This window comes from Candida pseudojiufengensis (genome assembly GCF_024610245.1).
Source record: "Candida pseudojiufengensis strain CBS 10847 chromosome Unknown scaffold2, whole genome shotgun sequence".
Classification (NCBI taxonomy): Eukaryota; Fungi; Ascomycota; class Pichiomycetes; order Serinales; family Debaryomycetaceae; genus Lodderomyces; species Lodderomyces pseudojiufengensis.
This window is the reverse complement of record NW_026261524.1, coordinates 429,824-448,074: the sequence shown is the minus strand read 5'-3', so window position 1 is coordinate 448,074 and position 18,251 is coordinate 429,824. Positions and strand designations below refer to the sequence as shown.

Sequence of the window (18,251 nt, the reverse complement as noted above, 5' to 3'; positions counted from 1 at the left end):
TGCAGCAAATGAAAAATTCAATTGCCGTTAACTAAAACAATTTAATCTTAACTACAACCTATAACAACTACAAATCAAATCATGTTTGGATTAGGAGGAGCATCAACCCCACAAATTTCCCTGCAAGCAAAATTACAAGCAGCAGAAGCAGAATTAGATATGGTCACAGGAATGTTTAATTCATTAGTATCACAATGTCATCAAAAATGTATTTCAAAACAATATTCAGAAAGTGATATAACAAAACAAGAAAGTTTATGTTTAGATCGTTGTGTTGCTAAATATTTTGAAACTAATGTTCAAGTTGGTGAAAATATGCAAAAATTAGGTCAAAGTGGTCAATTTATGGGTAGAAGATAAACATTACTAGAGTTAATTTTTCGATTACAATGTTACCATTTATTCCTTGTAAATATAAATATAAATATACATAATTATTTGTTAGTTGTTCTTGGAACTACTAATTTATTCCTAAAGCTCTTCCAATTCTTAATTTAAAACCTTCAAAACTATTTAATTTAGGTCTAACATCTAACATAACTTGATTATTTTCACCATTATAAAAATCAATAACATATTCAATTTCTTTACCACATCTATTTATAATCCAATCATGTCTATCAAAAGGACCATTATGTCCTAATAGTTGTGTTTTAAACCAAGCTCTTGGAGTTAATTTTTTAGAATCTCCTTTAAATGAAGTTAATGTAATACCACCACATTCCTCCATAGCTTTTTTATAGTTGTTACCTTCCCATATCATTATATGTTTCCAACATCTTTCATTTACTAAATTATGTATAGGTACAATAACTTTCATATCATTGGAATTTGGATTCCAATTTTTTCTAACCATTGCCTCAAAAAATTGTTTTTCACTTGGATATATCCAATTTGAATTTGATGAAGTTCTTGGTATACTACTTATTTCTCTTTCTATTGGTAAATTTATATTTGTTTTTGTTGTATCTTGCAATGTATTTTGTATATCATTTGAATCACATGTTTTAGTTGGTTTTGTAGTAGATGAGGGATTGCTATTGATTGAAGTATTGTTTATGGATGTTTCTATATCTTCTGGAATCGTTACTGAGACTTTTTCTAACCATGCTGATCTTGTTTCATGATTTACAGGACAAACAGGTTGATCTTGATGATGTTGTATTTGTGGATTTGATGAATTCTTTTCGAGATGTTTTGGTACTAGCTGTGGTTCTTCTTTCTTACTCCATATTAGACTAGATAGCCAGGACTGCCTTGTAGAATGATCTACTGGACATTTTGGTTGATCTTCATTTGACATGATTTGATATGATGCGGTCATAAAATGTTTCAGATATTATTTGATTTTGAAATTCTTTTTTCTCTTTTAAAAGACTGAGATCCTCTTGTTTAAACCACACATCTCTAAACACTTTTTCATTTACTCATCATCAATATATTTCTCTTTCAGTTGTTGGAATGTCCGAATTCTCTCTTCAATTGAAAGAATACATTCGTATTTTAATTAGGATTGAAAAAAGCATACAAGCTTAATTCAAAAATTGCAAAATCAACTGAGATGAATATACCTTACAAATTTGATGCCTAAAACAAACATACAGGTTTCCATAACATGACCAAGCTTCTTCAACTTATCATGGATCCTCGATTTTGAATAAATTTTGAAAATCTCGCTGTGAAAGTTGTGCTGATTTTGTTGCAAAAATTGATAAGAAAAATTAAAACTAGGTACTTTATTATTTTAAGTACGAAAATAGCCTTTATTTGTCAGTGTGAAACTGTTCCATTTATCAATGCCAGATGGCTAATAAGACAGATGTTCAATTAGCGTTATAATAGGTTAAACGTGTGAATCAACTAACAATTAGAGAGTAGATGGGAAATTTGTAAGAAGTAAAACGATTAATTAGTTTCAAGTTTACTATACACATAAGTTGTAGTTCGTAAGGCTGCCAAATATGCGACAATTTTGACATTTTGGCGACATTTTCTGCCAACAACATTACTTTCAAAATCCTCCAGAAAGTACAGAGTTAGAATGAACATAACGATTTTACTATTGTTCATTATTGTGTTAATCTGCTAATTAGACAATTTGTTAGTACCTCAGGTTTCTTTTTGCGCTGACTCTATTTCATTATGAAATTGTTAGAACCAAACCTTTCTTTTATTAAAGCTTTTTCATCTTAAAAACAATCAATCAAACGACAGACGGATGTCAAAAACTATAAATTGTAACTGGTAATTGTATCATAACTTCAACTTCAGTTTCATCTTCATCACTTCAAGTTTCTTACAAGTTTTACTTGGGTCCTAATAAAATCAGCCAACTACATATCTCACAAATGGATTATCTGCAGTATCAACAAATTATTTTTCAAGATCTGAAACAAATTTGTGTGCAAATTAATATTCAAATATATGAATTTACTTCTAAATTATCAGTACAATTCAATCATAGTAATCAATGAAATTAGCTCAACAAACTTTTTCATCAACAAAGTCATTAATTTCTCCACAATTCCACCCTGCGGATTTCAAATTATTAGTTGAAATGCAAGATCAACTTCAAATTTCAGATCATTAATTTACAACGATCGTCAATAAATAATCTAAACAATGCAAACAAAATGAAAATTTTATAATAAAGATGAAACTACCAAGAATTATTTTGAGGACCTAGTTTAGATTAAGATTGAGATTCAAAGACCAAATACAGATCACAAATAATAATTTTTATATGAAACACAGTGGAAGTACAGCAATAATATACAACTTCAATCAATTATGTCTATTATTCTGAAACATATCGAGAGGGGAAAGATTATTAAATACTTTTAAATACTACAAATTTCACATTCATTTATTAACGCCTAAACATCAATCAACAACTAAGTCACGAATATAATAAATTTCATTTAAACATTCACACCCAACAAATATAAAACTCATAAAAACTCTATTTTACAACATTTAACTTTAATTAGTATAAACAGAATTAAATTTGAAATTTGGTCAAACATGAATAATATATAAATGCATAAATTTCTTTAATTTATAAAATTTTGAAGAAGATTATAAATATCTTAAGTTCAAAAACAATTTTCATATTTCAAGTATGTATGTATTACCAAAGAACAATTGCAAATAAGGTCAGACGATGCCAGTCGAGCAGGGATTTTTAAGATCAGCTAAAGATGTTGTTGAATACATGAATGAAAACACCAATTTTACAGATTAATTGGCAAACTTTAGGTGCAGCAAATATCAATGTATAAATCGTGTGTGTAGAGCTTGCGTAAACTTGTTTTCAGAAAACGCAAGCTCTGTGCCAAGCGGCATGCATTGATATCTTATAATATTACCTGAATCCTCTCTCATCCATTAATTGGTGATTTTGTGATTTTCATGCATGTGTTCCATGATGTCTTGCTTGATTTAAAATATCCCTGATTGACCTGCATCATTTGATTTGATCGGCAATTGTATTTTTGAACTATTAGTGCATCTTTGAAACTAATGAATATTTTTGAATGTTTTATCAACTTTTTCACAATTATAAAAACAGATATTTGTATACATTTGTGCATTTCAACAACATTGTTGACCAATTTTCTAAGTTAATTTAAGATTCGTTCATTATGGTTTTAGACTCATAAATTTTTTCTAGTCTCTTTTACTTCTTCGACATTGCTACAATTCAACGCAAGTGTCACTCTACACTTGAACCCTAATTTGAATGGCTTTTAATTCAGGAGTGTAAAGCCATAAAGTGTGTTTTGCAAGCTAAAATTACAAATTTGATGGAACAAAAAAATTACATACTTTACAAAATAACTGGATTTTGAATCAATCATGATAGTTTCCACGACATGGCTGAGTCTCTCTGATTTGTGATGGAATAATAATGTTGGAAAATCATAATTTGCACCAAAAGCTAATAAATATGAAGTACAAAAATAGAAAAAATAATAATTTACCTTTTTGTATGTACTTAGCCTTACCTTGCGACACACACTACATAACGTCCTAAATTCAAAGGAAACTTAGATTAGAAGTCAATCAAATTGAACAGCGTTCAAGTATAGAGTGATATCAGCGTTAAATAATGTCATTGAAGTTTTTATAAAAGTTTCATCATGAGATACCTCACAATTTAAATGATTTGAAACATATATTCAACCCTGTTGTCAAGTAAAGTTTGGGTTTACTAAAAATCTGAAACATGAAAATACAACAAATTAAAATTAAGAATGAATATCCTACGTATTAGTATTAGATCCTGAAATAGTAATGCATGCATTTAAAATTAAATTAGAATTTATATAAATGCATAAACATCCTTGAATTACAAAATTTTTGAAGAAGATGATAAAATATTCCAAGTTCAGAATTTTCATCAATTTTAAAAATGGGAGCAATAGTTCGCAAATATAATTGCAGGTCGAACCAAATGATGCCGGTTGAGCAAGAAATTTTTGAATCAGCTAAAGATGTTATAGATTATATGAAAGAAAATCATCATTTTTACAAATTAAAAGGCAAAACTTCAGGTAGAGTTATTAAATATGAATGTGCGACGGACGGGTGCAAAGCTTATGTGAAATTTGTTCGTAGTTCTGAGTTTAAAACATACAAAACTTACAATCCTACTAAAGAGCAACATCTTATTAAATTCATTAATAACGGTTTAGATTGCTATAGAATCAGAAAGTGAAGAAGACATGCTCCCAAAAAGGTGGAATAGTTTTTAGTATTGAACTTAAATAGAATATAAAATATATAATTATGCAAAGCACTTACGTCTATGCTTCTTCTTCGTATGTTCCTATAAGGTATCATCATTATTATAATTAGCTAAAACCAACAATCGATACTTTGAAGGATATATGTTTCCCATTGCTTCTTTGAGACTTTCTTGAATTACAGGAATCATAGCACTTTGCCTTCAATAAACAAATATTATGAATCTCTTCATAATCAAACTCCTCATATTTTCGATCTATTTCATTTCGTGTTCGTTAGCCATTATTCGATGTAACTTTAGGTGATGAAAAATCGCTGATTCGTGTATTACCATTGATTGATAAGGTAATCATTCTTCCCAAAATCTGATATTTCTGTTTCTTTATTGATTTCTGTATATTAAGTCATCTATTTAAAATAGTACACAAATAATATCAGGTCCGTTGAAACACCTGCGAGGAAACTATGATTAAATGAAAACCTTATAAAACCATACTAGCCTGTAGTATCTGGTTATCAACATTTTCATTTCCAACCGAAGTTATCGCATTAAATTTATTAATATTGAGTTCAGTCAGTGTTCCTCGCCACACAATTAAGTGGCAGGTCGGTGACTTGAAGCACTTTGAAGCCTCTATAGGGAACTATCGTTCTTTATTGAACTTTATTGTTTCACAAACCCAACTAAGTGTTGTAATTCCTTATTTTCTGAAATTAAATTTTGGAGTTTTGACATTAAGTCATCCTCATCAATTTCATGATGAAGTTCTCCATCTTCAACTTCTTCTTCATCTTCTCCCACGGCCTCATCTCCAACTTCTTCATCATTCATCAAAGTATCATCAATAATTTGGTCTTCATCATGTTGACCATCTTCAATTTCTTTTTCATGACTATCTTCTTTATTAAAATTTAAAGTTGTAAATTTATAAATTTTATTTTGATCAATACTTTCTTCTTTTACCATACAATTTAATTTATATCTCATAATTTTTCTAATTAATTCAATAGTTTGATTATTTATCCAACCATTTTGAAAATCAGATTCATTTTTTAAAAAATCCGAACCTTTATTCTGTTTATGAATTGTTATAATTGATGTTATATCCATATCTGTAATATCACCAATTTGAAAAGTTATTGCTGTTGGTAAATTTATTCCATCAAATATTAAATCTTGAGATATTTCAATTTTAGTTTTTGAATCTTCTAAAGTTTTTGGAATAATTTTTTTTTTATTGTCATCACTAGTATCATTTTCAATTTCTGATCTTCCTAATACTCTAAAATATTCAGTTTGATAAATCCAATATTTTGGATCACTTTTAGGATCAATTCCAATTTTAATATTACAGAATCTCCATGGTCCACTTTTATAAACATATGTAACAAATGGTAATGCATTTTTTAAATGTTTTAAATAATCTTTTGGAATTATATCAACTAATTGACGTCTTAACCAAAATGGTTTTATATCAAAAATATGTTTTACCCATTCTATACATTTCACTAACATATCATCAGGACTTCCAAAAGATGGACGACTTTTAATTAATTCTTCATATTTTTTAGTTAGTATTTGAGGTGGCTCTTTTGGAATTTCTTTTTCATATGGTATAATAACTGTATGTAATTTTTCAAGAACTTTTCTTGAAATTAATTTTAAATCTCCACTTTGTTCATCTTTTACAATTGATGTAAATGGATTTTTTTGATATTTAAAAGTATATGGATAATTAATATGTGAAAAAATTGGAGGTGGAGGTAACTGATGATCTTTATTTTCAAAATATTCATTATTCATATCTGATAAATTATAAAAATTTTCATGATTTAAAACATAATTTTTAACTGTATCATAATTTTTTGCTTCTAATACACCTGATTTAAATTGTTGAATCATTTTATTTCTTTTTGTTATAACTTGAAAATCACTCATTCCTCTAAATCTATAAGTTTTATCAATTATTGCAATTGGTTTTACTTTCGGTTTAGTTTCACTTAATTTTATTAATTCTTGAATCAGTTTATTGGGATTGTTTTTGACTATATCTTTCTTGATTTGAATTTTTAAAACTATTCTTTCATTTGTTGAATATGCTGCTTGAATTGGATGTTGAAATGGATCATTTCTTAATCTTAATTCTAATGGTATTGATGAATCTTTGATTGAGTCAGATATTTTTTGTTTACCACCCAATGCTTTTATAGCTTTATCTTCATTTTTCACTAGTAACGGTAGTTCAACTGCTGCTACATGTGGAATATCCATAGAATGTAGTTCTACTTCTTGAGGTTCTTCTTCCATTGTTGATTGAGTGTTGTTGATATCTATCGCATACTGTATAATCTTGAATTTATTTTTGTCCCTGTTATTTACATTTTCAACCTCGCACAAAACAGGTTTTATTTCAACTTAACGTTCATCTACATGATAAATTACATGGAGCAACCCTCAGTCTTTAAAACAGTAGGTTAGGCCAAAAAATATTATAAAGATGACAAGTAAATAACAGCGATTAGTTTTGAAAAAAAAAAAAAAAGAAACCCAATGATATGATCATTCGAGATAAATTAGAAATTTCAACTCTTTTTGATCCTAAATTATTTAGAGCAATAAGTTTATGACACTCTTCGTGTCTTTGGAACCATCTTCATTTCTTGAGCATTATCTTCATCGATATGGGAATGTTAAAAGTATGCAATAGTATGAATTTTTTTCACGATGTATAGAGGTTTCCACGGAATACATGCAAAAGATCGATTTCAGTTGTTCTTGAGATATTTGACGCTAGTTTACTTAATTACGATTTAAGTGTAAAATTTTGTAATTTATAGATCAGATACGGCAAAGGCATTTGTACTACTAGGACAATATCTTGTTTTGATATGTTAATCACCGCTGTGGAGGATCAAGCATATCATTTTGAGCTCCAAAGAACCAAACTATTAAATCAACTGCTTATACGTGGGGGATCTCAATAAATAAAGGTTCTCAGTCATAAATAAGTTGATTTAAGCAAATTAAAAACAAACTGATGTAGTTATACCGTGAATATGCTGAAGGAAAAACTCCGAAATATTTTTCCGACCGTTTTAAGCCTCACTAAATTTAAGTTGTCGAATTAAATTGTTCAAAACCTCGTAAATGTTTTGTGTACTAATGAAATAAAAAAGTACAACTTTATCGCAAGAACAAAGCAATTATATTGATCTGGTCCAACAACATATATATACAACAATCGAAATGTGTTAATCAAATTTTTTTTCACTTTTCAATAAGCTTATCAAAAACTAAAATACAATGTCAGAAGAAATCAAATCATATTGTAATCCAGAATTAGGAAATTTACCAACAAAATATACTCCACCAGAAAAAGGTATATTTGATTTATTTTCATTAAAGGGTAAAGTAGCATCAATTACAGGGAGTTCTGGTGGGATAGGATGGGCTTTGGCGGAAGGATACGCTCAATCAGGAGCAGATGTAGCTATCTGGTATAACTCAACACCAGCTGATGATAAAGCTAAATATTTAGAAGAAAAATATGGAATAAAAGCAAAAGCTTATAAAGCAGATATTTCAAATGCAGAAATTGTTAAAAATGTAATTAATGAAATTAAAAAAGATTTTGGTAAAATCGATACATTTGTTGCAAATGCTGGTATAATTTGGGATTCTGGATTTTTAATTGATGAACAAGATTTAAATAAATGGAATAAATTAATTGATATTAATGTGAATGCTGTATTTTATTGTGCTCATGCTATAGGACAAATTTTTAAAGAACAAGGATTTGGTAATTTAATTATAACTTCTTCAATGTCTGGAAGTATAGTAAATATTCCACAACCTTTAGCTGCTTATAATACTTCAAAAGCTGCTGTTAAACATTTAGCTAAATCTTTAGCTGTTGAATGGGCTCCTTTTGCAAGAGTCAATAGTGTATCCCCAGGCTATATTGCAACAAATATGGTTGAATACGCTGATAAAGAATTAGTTGGAAAATGGTGTCAATTAACTCCATTGGGAAGGCTAGGTAATCCAACAGAGTTAATAGCTGGCTATATCTATCTTTCTAGTGACGCAGCATCCTTCACGACGGGCTGTGACCTAAATATAGACGGGGGTTATTCTATAGTTTAAAATTTGGTTCAATTTAGGTCCCAGGGTATGATGAAATTGATTTGAGTTGAATTTTCTTTAAATTTTGACTATCTTGATGAAATTTTGTTGACAAAAAATTTAATATTAAATCATCAGAATAGTAATTATGTATAATGAAATTGAAACCAGGGTAGAAATACTTGCTATCTTGAAATGAATAAATTCATGCATTAGCATTGGCATATTTGGAAATAGAAAATATTTATTGATAATAAACATTATAGATTTAAATAGAGCAAACGTTATGCAATCAAAACTATTTAATACTTCTGTCATAAACTAAGTAGTCTTAAGCTTGTAGAGGCTCTATTTTGACCCTCGTGAAATGGTTCATTATGATCTGAAAATATTAACTTAAATATTTGTACCAAACAAGAAGGCTCCAAATTCAAAAAATAGTGTTGCGGGGCCCTTCAGAATTTCTTTACGTTCAATAGGGACCTTTAGGCATTTAATTGCATGACATAAACACTTTTCTCTATGGTCATTTGAAATCTGGGGTAATAATTCCATGATTATACAAAATCTGGTAGCATTGGCTGCAAAATATGATGATTTAATTGGTTAACAAATATTGAGTAGTCTCTCTCGGTCATTAAAATTTTCGAACCACACAATTTAATTCTCTCGCTCTTTCTCAGTGATTCAAAGTTTCAAAATTATGTATGAGTGAGTGAAATATTGTAATTTTTAAATAGACAAATTCTCACCAATTAATTTTTCATAATCCTTAAATTTTTTAATAGAATCTCTTTTTCTTTTCCATCAAAGTCAATTGACTAACATAACATACATAAAATATACAATGTTTTCAAAAGTTGCTACTAGATCATTTTCATCATCTGCTTCAAATGCTTATAAAGTTGCTGTTTTAGGAGCTGGTGGAGGAATTGGACAACCATTATCATTATTATTAAAATTAAATCATAAAGTTACTGATTTAGCTTTATATGATATAAAGGGAGCACCAGGTGTTGCAGCTGATGTTAGTCATGTACCAACTAATTCAACTGTAAAAGGTTATAATCCAGATCAATTAAAAGAAGCTTTAACTGGTTCTGATGTTATTGTTATTCCTGCTGGAGTTCCAAGAAAACCTGGAATGACAAGAGATGATTTATTTAATACTAATGCATCAATTGTTAGAGATTTAGCTAAAGCTGCTGCTGAATATGCTCCAGATGCTGCAGTTGCTATTATTTCAAATCCAGTTAATTCAACTGTTCCAATTGTTGCAGAAGTTTTTAAATCAAAGGGAAATTATAATCCAAAAAAATTATTTGGTGTTACTACTTTAGATGTTTTAAGAGCTGCAAGATTTGTTTCAGAAGTTGAACATACTAATCCAGTTAATGAACATGTTCCAGTTGTTGGTGGTCATTCAGGTATTACAATTATTCCATTATTATCACAAACTACTCATAAAAATTTACCAACTGATGTAAGAGATTCATTAGTTAATAGAATTCAATTTGGTGGTGATGAAGTTGTTAAAGCTAAAGATGGTGCAGGATCAGCTACTTTGTCAATGGCTCAAGCAGGTGCAAGATTTGCTGGATCTTTATTAAATGGTTTAGCTGGTGAAAAAGATATTATTGAATGTACATTTGTTGATTCACCATTATTTAAAGATGAAGGTGTTGAATTTTTTTCATCAAAAGTTACTTTAGGTCCAAATGGTGTTGAAAAAATTCATCCATTAGGTGAAATTTCTGATTATGAAGAAGGTTTAGTTAAAACTGCTAAAGATACTTTAATTGGTAATATTAAAAAAGGTGTTGAATTTGTTAAACAAAACCCATAAGAAAATTTGAACTTATGATAAATTTATATAGCTATTACCCATAGTTTAATACATGTAGAAAATTGAATTTACTAGGGTTTATAGAAAAGTTATCCTTGTTGATCAATTGATCAACTCTTAGTAATCTCTTGAATCTTTGGTGTTGATTTTGAAATTTTGTAATTCTAACGTATTAATTTCAATGCAAATGAAATCTGGGGTTTTTCCCATTTAACCGAACCGAGAAATTTGATTTTTCAAACTTTTTATAACCGAATTTTGTTCCGTGTTATATGGTAGCTGCTTACCGTTAAGGTAAGTCATTTATATTTTTTATTGATCAGAATTCTAGCTCATTTGAATACTTTTCTCTTTGAAAAATTTGTATTATGATTGCAAGTTGTAGGGCAAAGTAAGTAACATTGATTGACTCTTGACAATTTAAACAAAGAATTTGAGTGCCATTTAGACTTTGGCCCTTTCAGAATTTATTATTATTTACTCACAAATTTTTGCAAATATGATGTTTCATAATGTCCTCATTTTTACAAGATATGGTTTCAAAACTAGTTTCACCGTAGTTTGCAGGCTAGAAAGAGTAAATTACAGTCAAAGATAATTTTTTGCAATATGGCTAAATTATGAAACAATTTTATTTTACTATTTTTTTTTTGCAGCCAAAAAGTGCTACCACTTTGGTAGGAAAAAAATATGTTTCAAGTTTATGTCGGGACAGATGTCATTAATACGTTTGAAAGACAGAAAATAAGTGCTTTATAGGTCAGATTCATTGATTGTTACAAAAATTTGATACATATTACACTAATATATCCGCTTGATTTCATAACTAGTGGGATTGAATTTACATTTAATGCTCATCTCATTTCTTTTTCTCTTCCATTCCTTCGATTTGAATCCTTAGAAAAGCTTTATAGAAAGTATCAATATGCAATCAATAAAATTTCTAAAAATAGGAATAGTAAACAGAAAAAGAAAGAAAAGATGAAGAGTAATGTGTCGAAATGTCTGACCTTAGTTCTTCGAACATTGAACGAAAACTGTCAATTATTAGGTAATGAAAATTTGTAATTAATTGTAAAAACGGATTTAGTGATGGATATATCGGATTTGAAAAGAAATTTTGTCGGATTTTGTAAAAACATGAAAAACTTTTAATCATTGGATCTTTAGCTAACGTCAAAACTCATAAGAATGGGGAACCATCAAAATAAAGGTCCAATCCTTCATAAAATTGACTTATCAATGAAGCAAGAAGAGGAAGACAAGTAAAAATTAAATATAGATGTCTCAAGACAATTATGCATAAACTATAAGACCGACAAAAAGTATGAAGTAATTTTTTCCAAATGGAATTAAATGTGAGATTAATTTCAATAGCCTATTATAGTTATTATTTCAAGATGATGTCAGTTATAAGCTTTTGCTTAATGAAAAAAAAATAGAAAATATAGTATAGAATTAAGGTTATTGACTTCTAATACATTTGATGTATCAGGTTTCAATAAATAGTAGAACACTTACAATCAGATGATAAATTAGATTGGAAAAATACGTTTCATTAGTTGATTCAATTTATGTAAGTAAGTTACAATTATTGTTCACTCTGATTGTTGTACTCTTCCCTACGCAAATGCGAAGTCTGCCTTACGATTGAACTATATAGAAAGGATCGTGTTTTAAGCTTTAATAATACCGACGGCAAATGTTTCTAATTTAGTAGTTGTCAAGTAGTGATCTAACAAAATTAGAATTAAGACAAAGTTTATATCATTACATAAAATATTATGATTATATCAATTGATTAACCATAGGCTGTACTTGATTATAATCTCGTCAAAGAAAAGAGTGCTTCATCCATTCATAAATTCTAGATTTGAAAGGATTCAACGCCTAATACTCATTCAATGCCTCTTGTTTTGAATCAAAATGTTGGAAATGAAATTGGATCGAATTCTTAGGTTTTGTGATTAAAACTGGGGCTATGGAATTAGGATTGAGGCAAATAAAAAAAGTTAGAGAGACAAAAAAAAAAAAAAAAAAAATCTTAGGTGAGTTTTATCTTTGCTTAAGCATAAAAAAAAATAAAAAATTTTAATTAGACTAGGCTAAGTTGTTCAATAAATATTAGTTCAAATAAGTACGTGTTTTTTGATAAATGAATAGTACGCTGATAACATGATAATTATATTTTATACTTACGAAGATGTATAAATACAAAAATATTACAATTTTTGTTAATTACATCATCGTATATTTTATAAATCGAAACAATGTCTTCAAATTTCAAAAGTTTGTTTCAATTTTAAAACAAGACGCGTCTCTTATTAAAATAAAATAAATTAATTATTTATTTACGCATTTTGTGTAATATAGAAGAAATATCCGAGAATTAAGTTTTTACACAAAAACAAGTAGCTTACTAAATTACTATATAATAACAATACAATCTATTATGGTGGTAAATCTTTCTATTTGCAAGTAAAATCAATATCAAATCGAGAAGAAGTTGATAGTTATGGAAGTAAAAGAAAGAAGAGTTTGTTAAGGTTGTTGGATCAAAAACAAAGATAGACCGCAGCCTTTAGTACTTTGCCGAATTGTCTGATGTCTACTAATTTTCTTTTTATTTTTTGTTACTTAGGTTAAGTACATAGCAAAAGACATTTTCTCCCTTTAATTTACTTTAGTAATAATAATTAATTACTTAATTACTTAGTCTGATTATGCTTAGTATTACGCTTAGTATTGTTATTATAATTTAATAATAGAAACTAACTTTTATTTAGTTCTGTATTAAAAACAAAGGCTTTGTTAAATAGAATCAACGATGTCCAAAGAAAGCTCTAGTTTATATCAAGCACCATGCACGCATACAATTTCAGATTGAATCACCTAGAAGTTGATATCCTTAATCATACAACTACTTCTTTAAGTACTTGGTAATTTTCTTGTGCTTTTTGGTGGTAGAATTGTAAAGTAACGCTTCTTATATTTTTTTTTTCAAATTATTATTATTTATTAGACTTTAGTAATTAAAAACTTTTTTACACCAAAAGATTTTAATTAGTTACTATTACAACAATATTCTTAATACCAACATTTACCATTCATCTATTCCTATATCAATCATCACTCAACTTCATCTTCATCCAATCATACTTCCAAAACTTTCAACAGACTTTTCAAACTATCAAAAACTTCAAATCAAAGTCTTCAGACAATTTTTTGTATAAAACTATCATTCGCTTAATATTTCATACTTCCATTTGAATTAAATTTTATCATCAGTAGAACTATTCGCAAAATACTGATGAAGATTCAATCCAGTTTCATCCAATTCACTCATAGACTAGTCAATTCATATCTCTAATCGATTTTGAAGTTTTTTACCTTATTTTTGCTACTTTTCAGAGTATACCATTGTTTTATCAGATTTTCCAAATTTCATCCATTAAAAATTGATTTTGGACTTAAAAAAGCTGAATTATTTTATTCCTCGAAATAATATCAGGTTATAACCATTATGGATAAATTTTTATTAAGTTCTCCAACTCAATTAGCTCAACCATATGATGAAAGTACTTTAAATTTTGATATTTATGATCAAACAATAAATTTACAACAACAATTTAAAAATTTTAATAACAATAACAATATTCAATATAATGATAATATTAAAATTGAAGATAATTTAAATTTAAATTTGAATAATGATCATCAATTCAATTCACAGCAAAATCATCAACAATATCAACAAAATCAGGTACAGCTACAACAGCACCACCAACAGCAGCTACAACAGCACCCATTATACTCCCAAAATATCAATCTACAAGAAAAAAATAATTATTATACCCCAGGTGGAAATGATAATAAAAGAAAATACATAAACAATGCACCAATTTTTGAAAATGAAATTGTACCAGTATCTACAAATTTACCAGATAATAAATCATTTATGACTGATGATTCTGGTTTGGGGATTAATATTATGGATATACCGGAATTAAATAGTAGTATAAATGGTGGAAATAATGTTGATTCAAGATTCAATCATTCAAGAAATATCTCATTAGATGAACATATGTTAAATTTTAATAACAACCAAAATTATAGTCGTCAAAACCATTATAATCATCAACATAACGATTCAGTTGTTTCAATAAATCAAAATGCACCAATTGGTAACGACAATAATAACAATAATTTTATACCTAATTCATTTTCTTCAAATACTATATATTCATTAGATTCAATTCCATCATTTGAATCTCCAGTTCAACAATTTCATCATTCTAGACAATTATCACAAAATAATTTACAACCCATACTACAACAACAGCAGCCGCAACAACATCAACAAAATCAAACGTATCAAAATCAACAACACTCGCAACAACAATCTCAACAACAGCAGCACCATCAATTCACTTCAACTCCTAGAAGAGCTGGTAGAAATAAATCATTATCCATATCAACATATACAACACCAATGAGAAATGCACCATCATTTTCACCAATTAATTTAGCAACAACAGCATTTAATAAAGTTTCCAAAACACCAGCAAAAAATATAAAGGGTCATTCAAGATCAAGATCAAAAGTATCATTAGATGCAGCAGCAGCGGCATTAGCTTCAAAAACAAATTCAGCTCTGTCATATAATTCATCAGTTTTAAATCCTTTTTATACTCCATCACAAATGATTTCATCATTTGAAGATGATGATGATGATGTTCATAATGAACTTTCTTCAAATACTCCTTTATTAACTCCTGGTTCATATAAATTAAAAACTTCACAATCAACTTTTTTCAGTCCTTATAAACTGAATGATAATCACGCCAATAGTGATAATAATTATTTAAATCCAAATTTTGAAAATCAAGAAAATGATGCTATAAAACAATTAAAAAAGGCAAAATCTTATTCAAATTTATTAAGAAAACAAAAGAAGGAACAAAATCAACAACAAACGAATAGTAATCAACAACAAAGACCTCAACCTATAAATAGTTTTAGTGAAGCATCCATATTAACAAATGGAATGTTATCAAGACCTGCACCGAAAATAGATTTATTATCGCCTGAATTTAAACAACAAGAAATAAACACTAATGAACAATCACAAACATTTAATCAAACAACAACAATTCCTTCACCATTTAATAATAATAACTATAATACTAATTTGGAAAATAATATTAAAAAAGAACATTCCAATAGTGTTGAATATTCACTGATTTCTTTAAATTTAGATAATTCAATTGATTTCAGTCAACAACAACACCAAGAACAATTACTTCCACCACAAAAAACTCAAAAAGATGAACAAGATGAAGAAGATGATGAATATGAGAATACTGATCATCATACTGATTTTACATCTACTTCATCTACTTCAAATACAACTCCAAGTTTATTACCTCCAATGGTTACTTTTTCAACTAAAGAACATCGTCAACAACAACATCAACAACAAGGACAATTACAAATTGATCAAGCTGAAGTGAGGAAAACTACTTTAAGTTCCAAAACTAAAATTAAAACCTCTAAATCTAAAAAGAAATCACCAAATTCTTCAATAAAGAAAGAATCAGATGAGAAAATTTTAGTTCCCACATCACAAGATCAAGATAAAAAACACTCAATCCAAGAATCAAAACCAACAATCAATGAAAAAAAACAAGAAGTAAAAACAGACCCAGACCAAATTAATGACGATGATGATGATACAGTAACAATTCCCATACCAGAAAATTTAAATATAACAAGACCAAAAGTTCGAAATAATAGATCAGATAAAGAATTAAATAAAACCGATCCTAAAAAGAAACATAAATGTCCCATATGTGATGCAAGATTTCAAAGACCTGAACATGTCAAGAGACATTTAAAATCTCATTCTTCAGAAAAACCATTTCAATGTAATGAATTAAATTGTGGTAAAAGATTCAACAGGAAAGACAATTTAAAAGCTCATTTGAAAAAGATTCATGGGATTTTAAATGGATCTTGATGAGCTTTTAAAAATTGAATTAGGGTACTTGGGTCTTTTTTGGAGTTTGCTTGTTTATTTGTTGCTTGGTTAGTTTGACATTCCTAGTTTTTAGCATTTACTAAGTTTCAATAAATATGATACTAGTATCACATGATATATTAAATTCGAAATAATTATAACTTTTGAAAATACATTAAACTCTATAAATCAAGATCTAATTACTTTATCAATAGAATTACAAAAATATTCAATATTATTATCATTTAAACCAGCTAAATTAATTCTACCAATATCAGTTACATATATATGATAATCACGGATCAATTGACTAACTTGTTTTTCATTAAAACCAGAATACCAAAATAAACCATTTTGATCTTTGATATATTTCCAATTTCCAGGAGTTTTTAATTCATGTGTTAACTTATTATAAATCTCATTTCTTATATTGTTTAATCTATTATAACAATTTTCAATTTCTTTTTCCCATTGCCTTCTTAATTCATAATTTTCAAAAATTATATTAGCTAATCTTGAACCATAAGCAGGAGCAAAAGAACATTCATTTCTAAAAATTTTGACTAGTTGACTTTTCACAGTAGAGACCAATGATTTATCTTGAACAACCACATGTAAAGCACCACATCTTTCTGAATATAATCCCATATTTTTTGCAAATGATTGACATACTAAAAATTCTAAATTTTTTTGAAAAAATAATGTTATGGGCCATATATCCTTTGATAAGTTACCAGTTTGGAATCCCTGGTATGCTGTATCTAATATACACTTTAAATTTTTTTGTTTCACTATACTTACTATTTTTTCCCATTGATCTTTTGTAAAATCTGTTCCAGTAGGATTATGACAACAAGTTTGAAATAAAAAAATTGAATTTGAATCAGCAGAATTTAATACTTCCACAATATTTTCAAAATCAATTGATTTGTCAATTTCATTATAATAATTATACGTTTTTACATTACCTCTAATATGTTCAATCATTGGTATATAATTTTGCCAAGTAGGAGTCCCTATATAATAATTTATAAAACCTACTTCCCTAAGTAAAATCATTGCAATATGCAATGAACCAGTACCTGAAATAGTCTGTAAAGATACAATTTTCCCCAGTTGTTTAATTTTTGAGCCAAATATTAAATCTTGTGCACCATTTAAAAAATTTGGTATACCTCCCATATTAGTATAATTATTACCAGGATCGTTTTTATTTAAAATTTGTTTAGCTAGTTTAATTGATGGAAATTCATAACAATTTCCTTGGGGGTCTTTATATACCCCAATTGATAAATCAATTTTTTTAGGATTTTCATCTTTTGAAAATTGTTCCATTGTTTTGATTATTGGATCTGGTTCTTCTTTTATTATATCTGAAAATATTGAATCGATAGTCATATTGGAAATGGATTAAGTGTATAATTGATATGGTTGATTGATTTCAAAAATGAAAGATAAAATTGTGAAATAAAAAAATATTTCATAATATATTATTTTATAAAGTGTCCACT

At 28.0% G+C, this 18,251-nt stretch overlaps 7 protein-coding genes across 7 annotated transcripts; 4 read left to right on the top strand and 3 right to left on the bottom strand. All coding sequences in view use genetic code 12, as the record gives it.

Annotated features, from left to right (window-relative positions):
- Positions 1 to 81: 81 nt before the first annotated feature.
- TIM10 (protein transporter) lies at positions 82 to 360 on the top strand (the record flags this gene model as incomplete). Its single annotated transcript, XM_051755630.1, has 1 exon — positions 82 to 360. The coding sequence occupies one exon, from the start codon at positions 82 to 84 to the stop codon at positions 358 to 360; it is 279 nt and encodes a 92-aa protein (XP_051616133.1).
- Positions 361 to 460: 100 nt separating this feature from the next.
- CYT2 (cytochrome c1 heme lyase) lies at positions 461 to 1,303 on the bottom strand (the record flags this gene model as incomplete). Its single annotated transcript, XM_051755629.1, has 1 exon — positions 461 to 1,303. The coding sequence occupies one exon, from the start codon at positions 1,301 to 1,303 to the stop codon at positions 461 to 463; it is 843 nt and encodes a 280-aa protein (XP_051616132.1).
- A 4,110-nt stretch (positions 1,304 to 5,413) lies between these two features.
- KGF55_001090 (transcription factor TFIIIC subunit) lies at positions 5,414 to 7,057 on the bottom strand (the record flags this gene model as incomplete). The annotated part of the gene is made up of 1 exon (XM_051755628.1): positions 5,414 to 7,057. The coding sequence occupies one exon, from the start codon at positions 7,055 to 7,057 to the stop codon at positions 5,414 to 5,416; it is 1,644 nt and encodes a 547-aa protein (XP_051616131.1).
- A 996-nt stretch (positions 7,058 to 8,053) lies between these two features.
- KGF55_001089 (SDR family oxidoreductase) lies at positions 8,054 to 8,896 on the top strand (the record flags this gene model as incomplete). Its single annotated transcript, XM_051755627.1, has 1 exon — positions 8,054 to 8,896. The coding sequence occupies one exon, from the start codon at positions 8,054 to 8,056 to the stop codon at positions 8,894 to 8,896; it is 843 nt and encodes a 280-aa protein (XP_051616130.1).
- Positions 8,897 to 9,722: 826 nt separating this feature from the next.
- MDH1-1 (malate dehydrogenase) lies at positions 9,723 to 10,721 on the top strand (the record flags this gene model as incomplete). The annotated part of the gene is made up of 1 exon (XM_051755626.1): positions 9,723 to 10,721. The coding sequence occupies one exon, from the start codon at positions 9,723 to 9,725 to the stop codon at positions 10,719 to 10,721; it is 999 nt and encodes a 332-aa protein (XP_051616129.1).
- Positions 10,722 to 14,244: 3,523 nt separating this feature from the next.
- On the top strand, positions 14,245 to 16,740 carry CAS5 (Cas5p; the record flags this gene model as incomplete). The annotated part of the gene is made up of 1 exon (XM_051755625.1): positions 14,245 to 16,740. One exon carries the CDS (start codon positions 14,245 to 14,247, stop codon positions 16,738 to 16,740), a length of 2,496 nt encoding a protein of 831 aa, XP_051616128.1.
- Positions 16,741 to 16,929: 189 nt separating this feature from the next.
- AAT22 (Aat22p) lies at positions 16,930 to 18,138 on the bottom strand (the record flags this gene model as incomplete). The annotated part of the gene is made up of 1 exon (XM_051755623.1): positions 16,930 to 18,138. The coding sequence occupies one exon, from the start codon at positions 18,136 to 18,138 to the stop codon at positions 16,930 to 16,932; it is 1,209 nt and encodes a 402-aa protein (XP_051616127.1).
- Between the last annotated feature and the right edge of the window lie 113 nt (positions 18,139 to 18,251).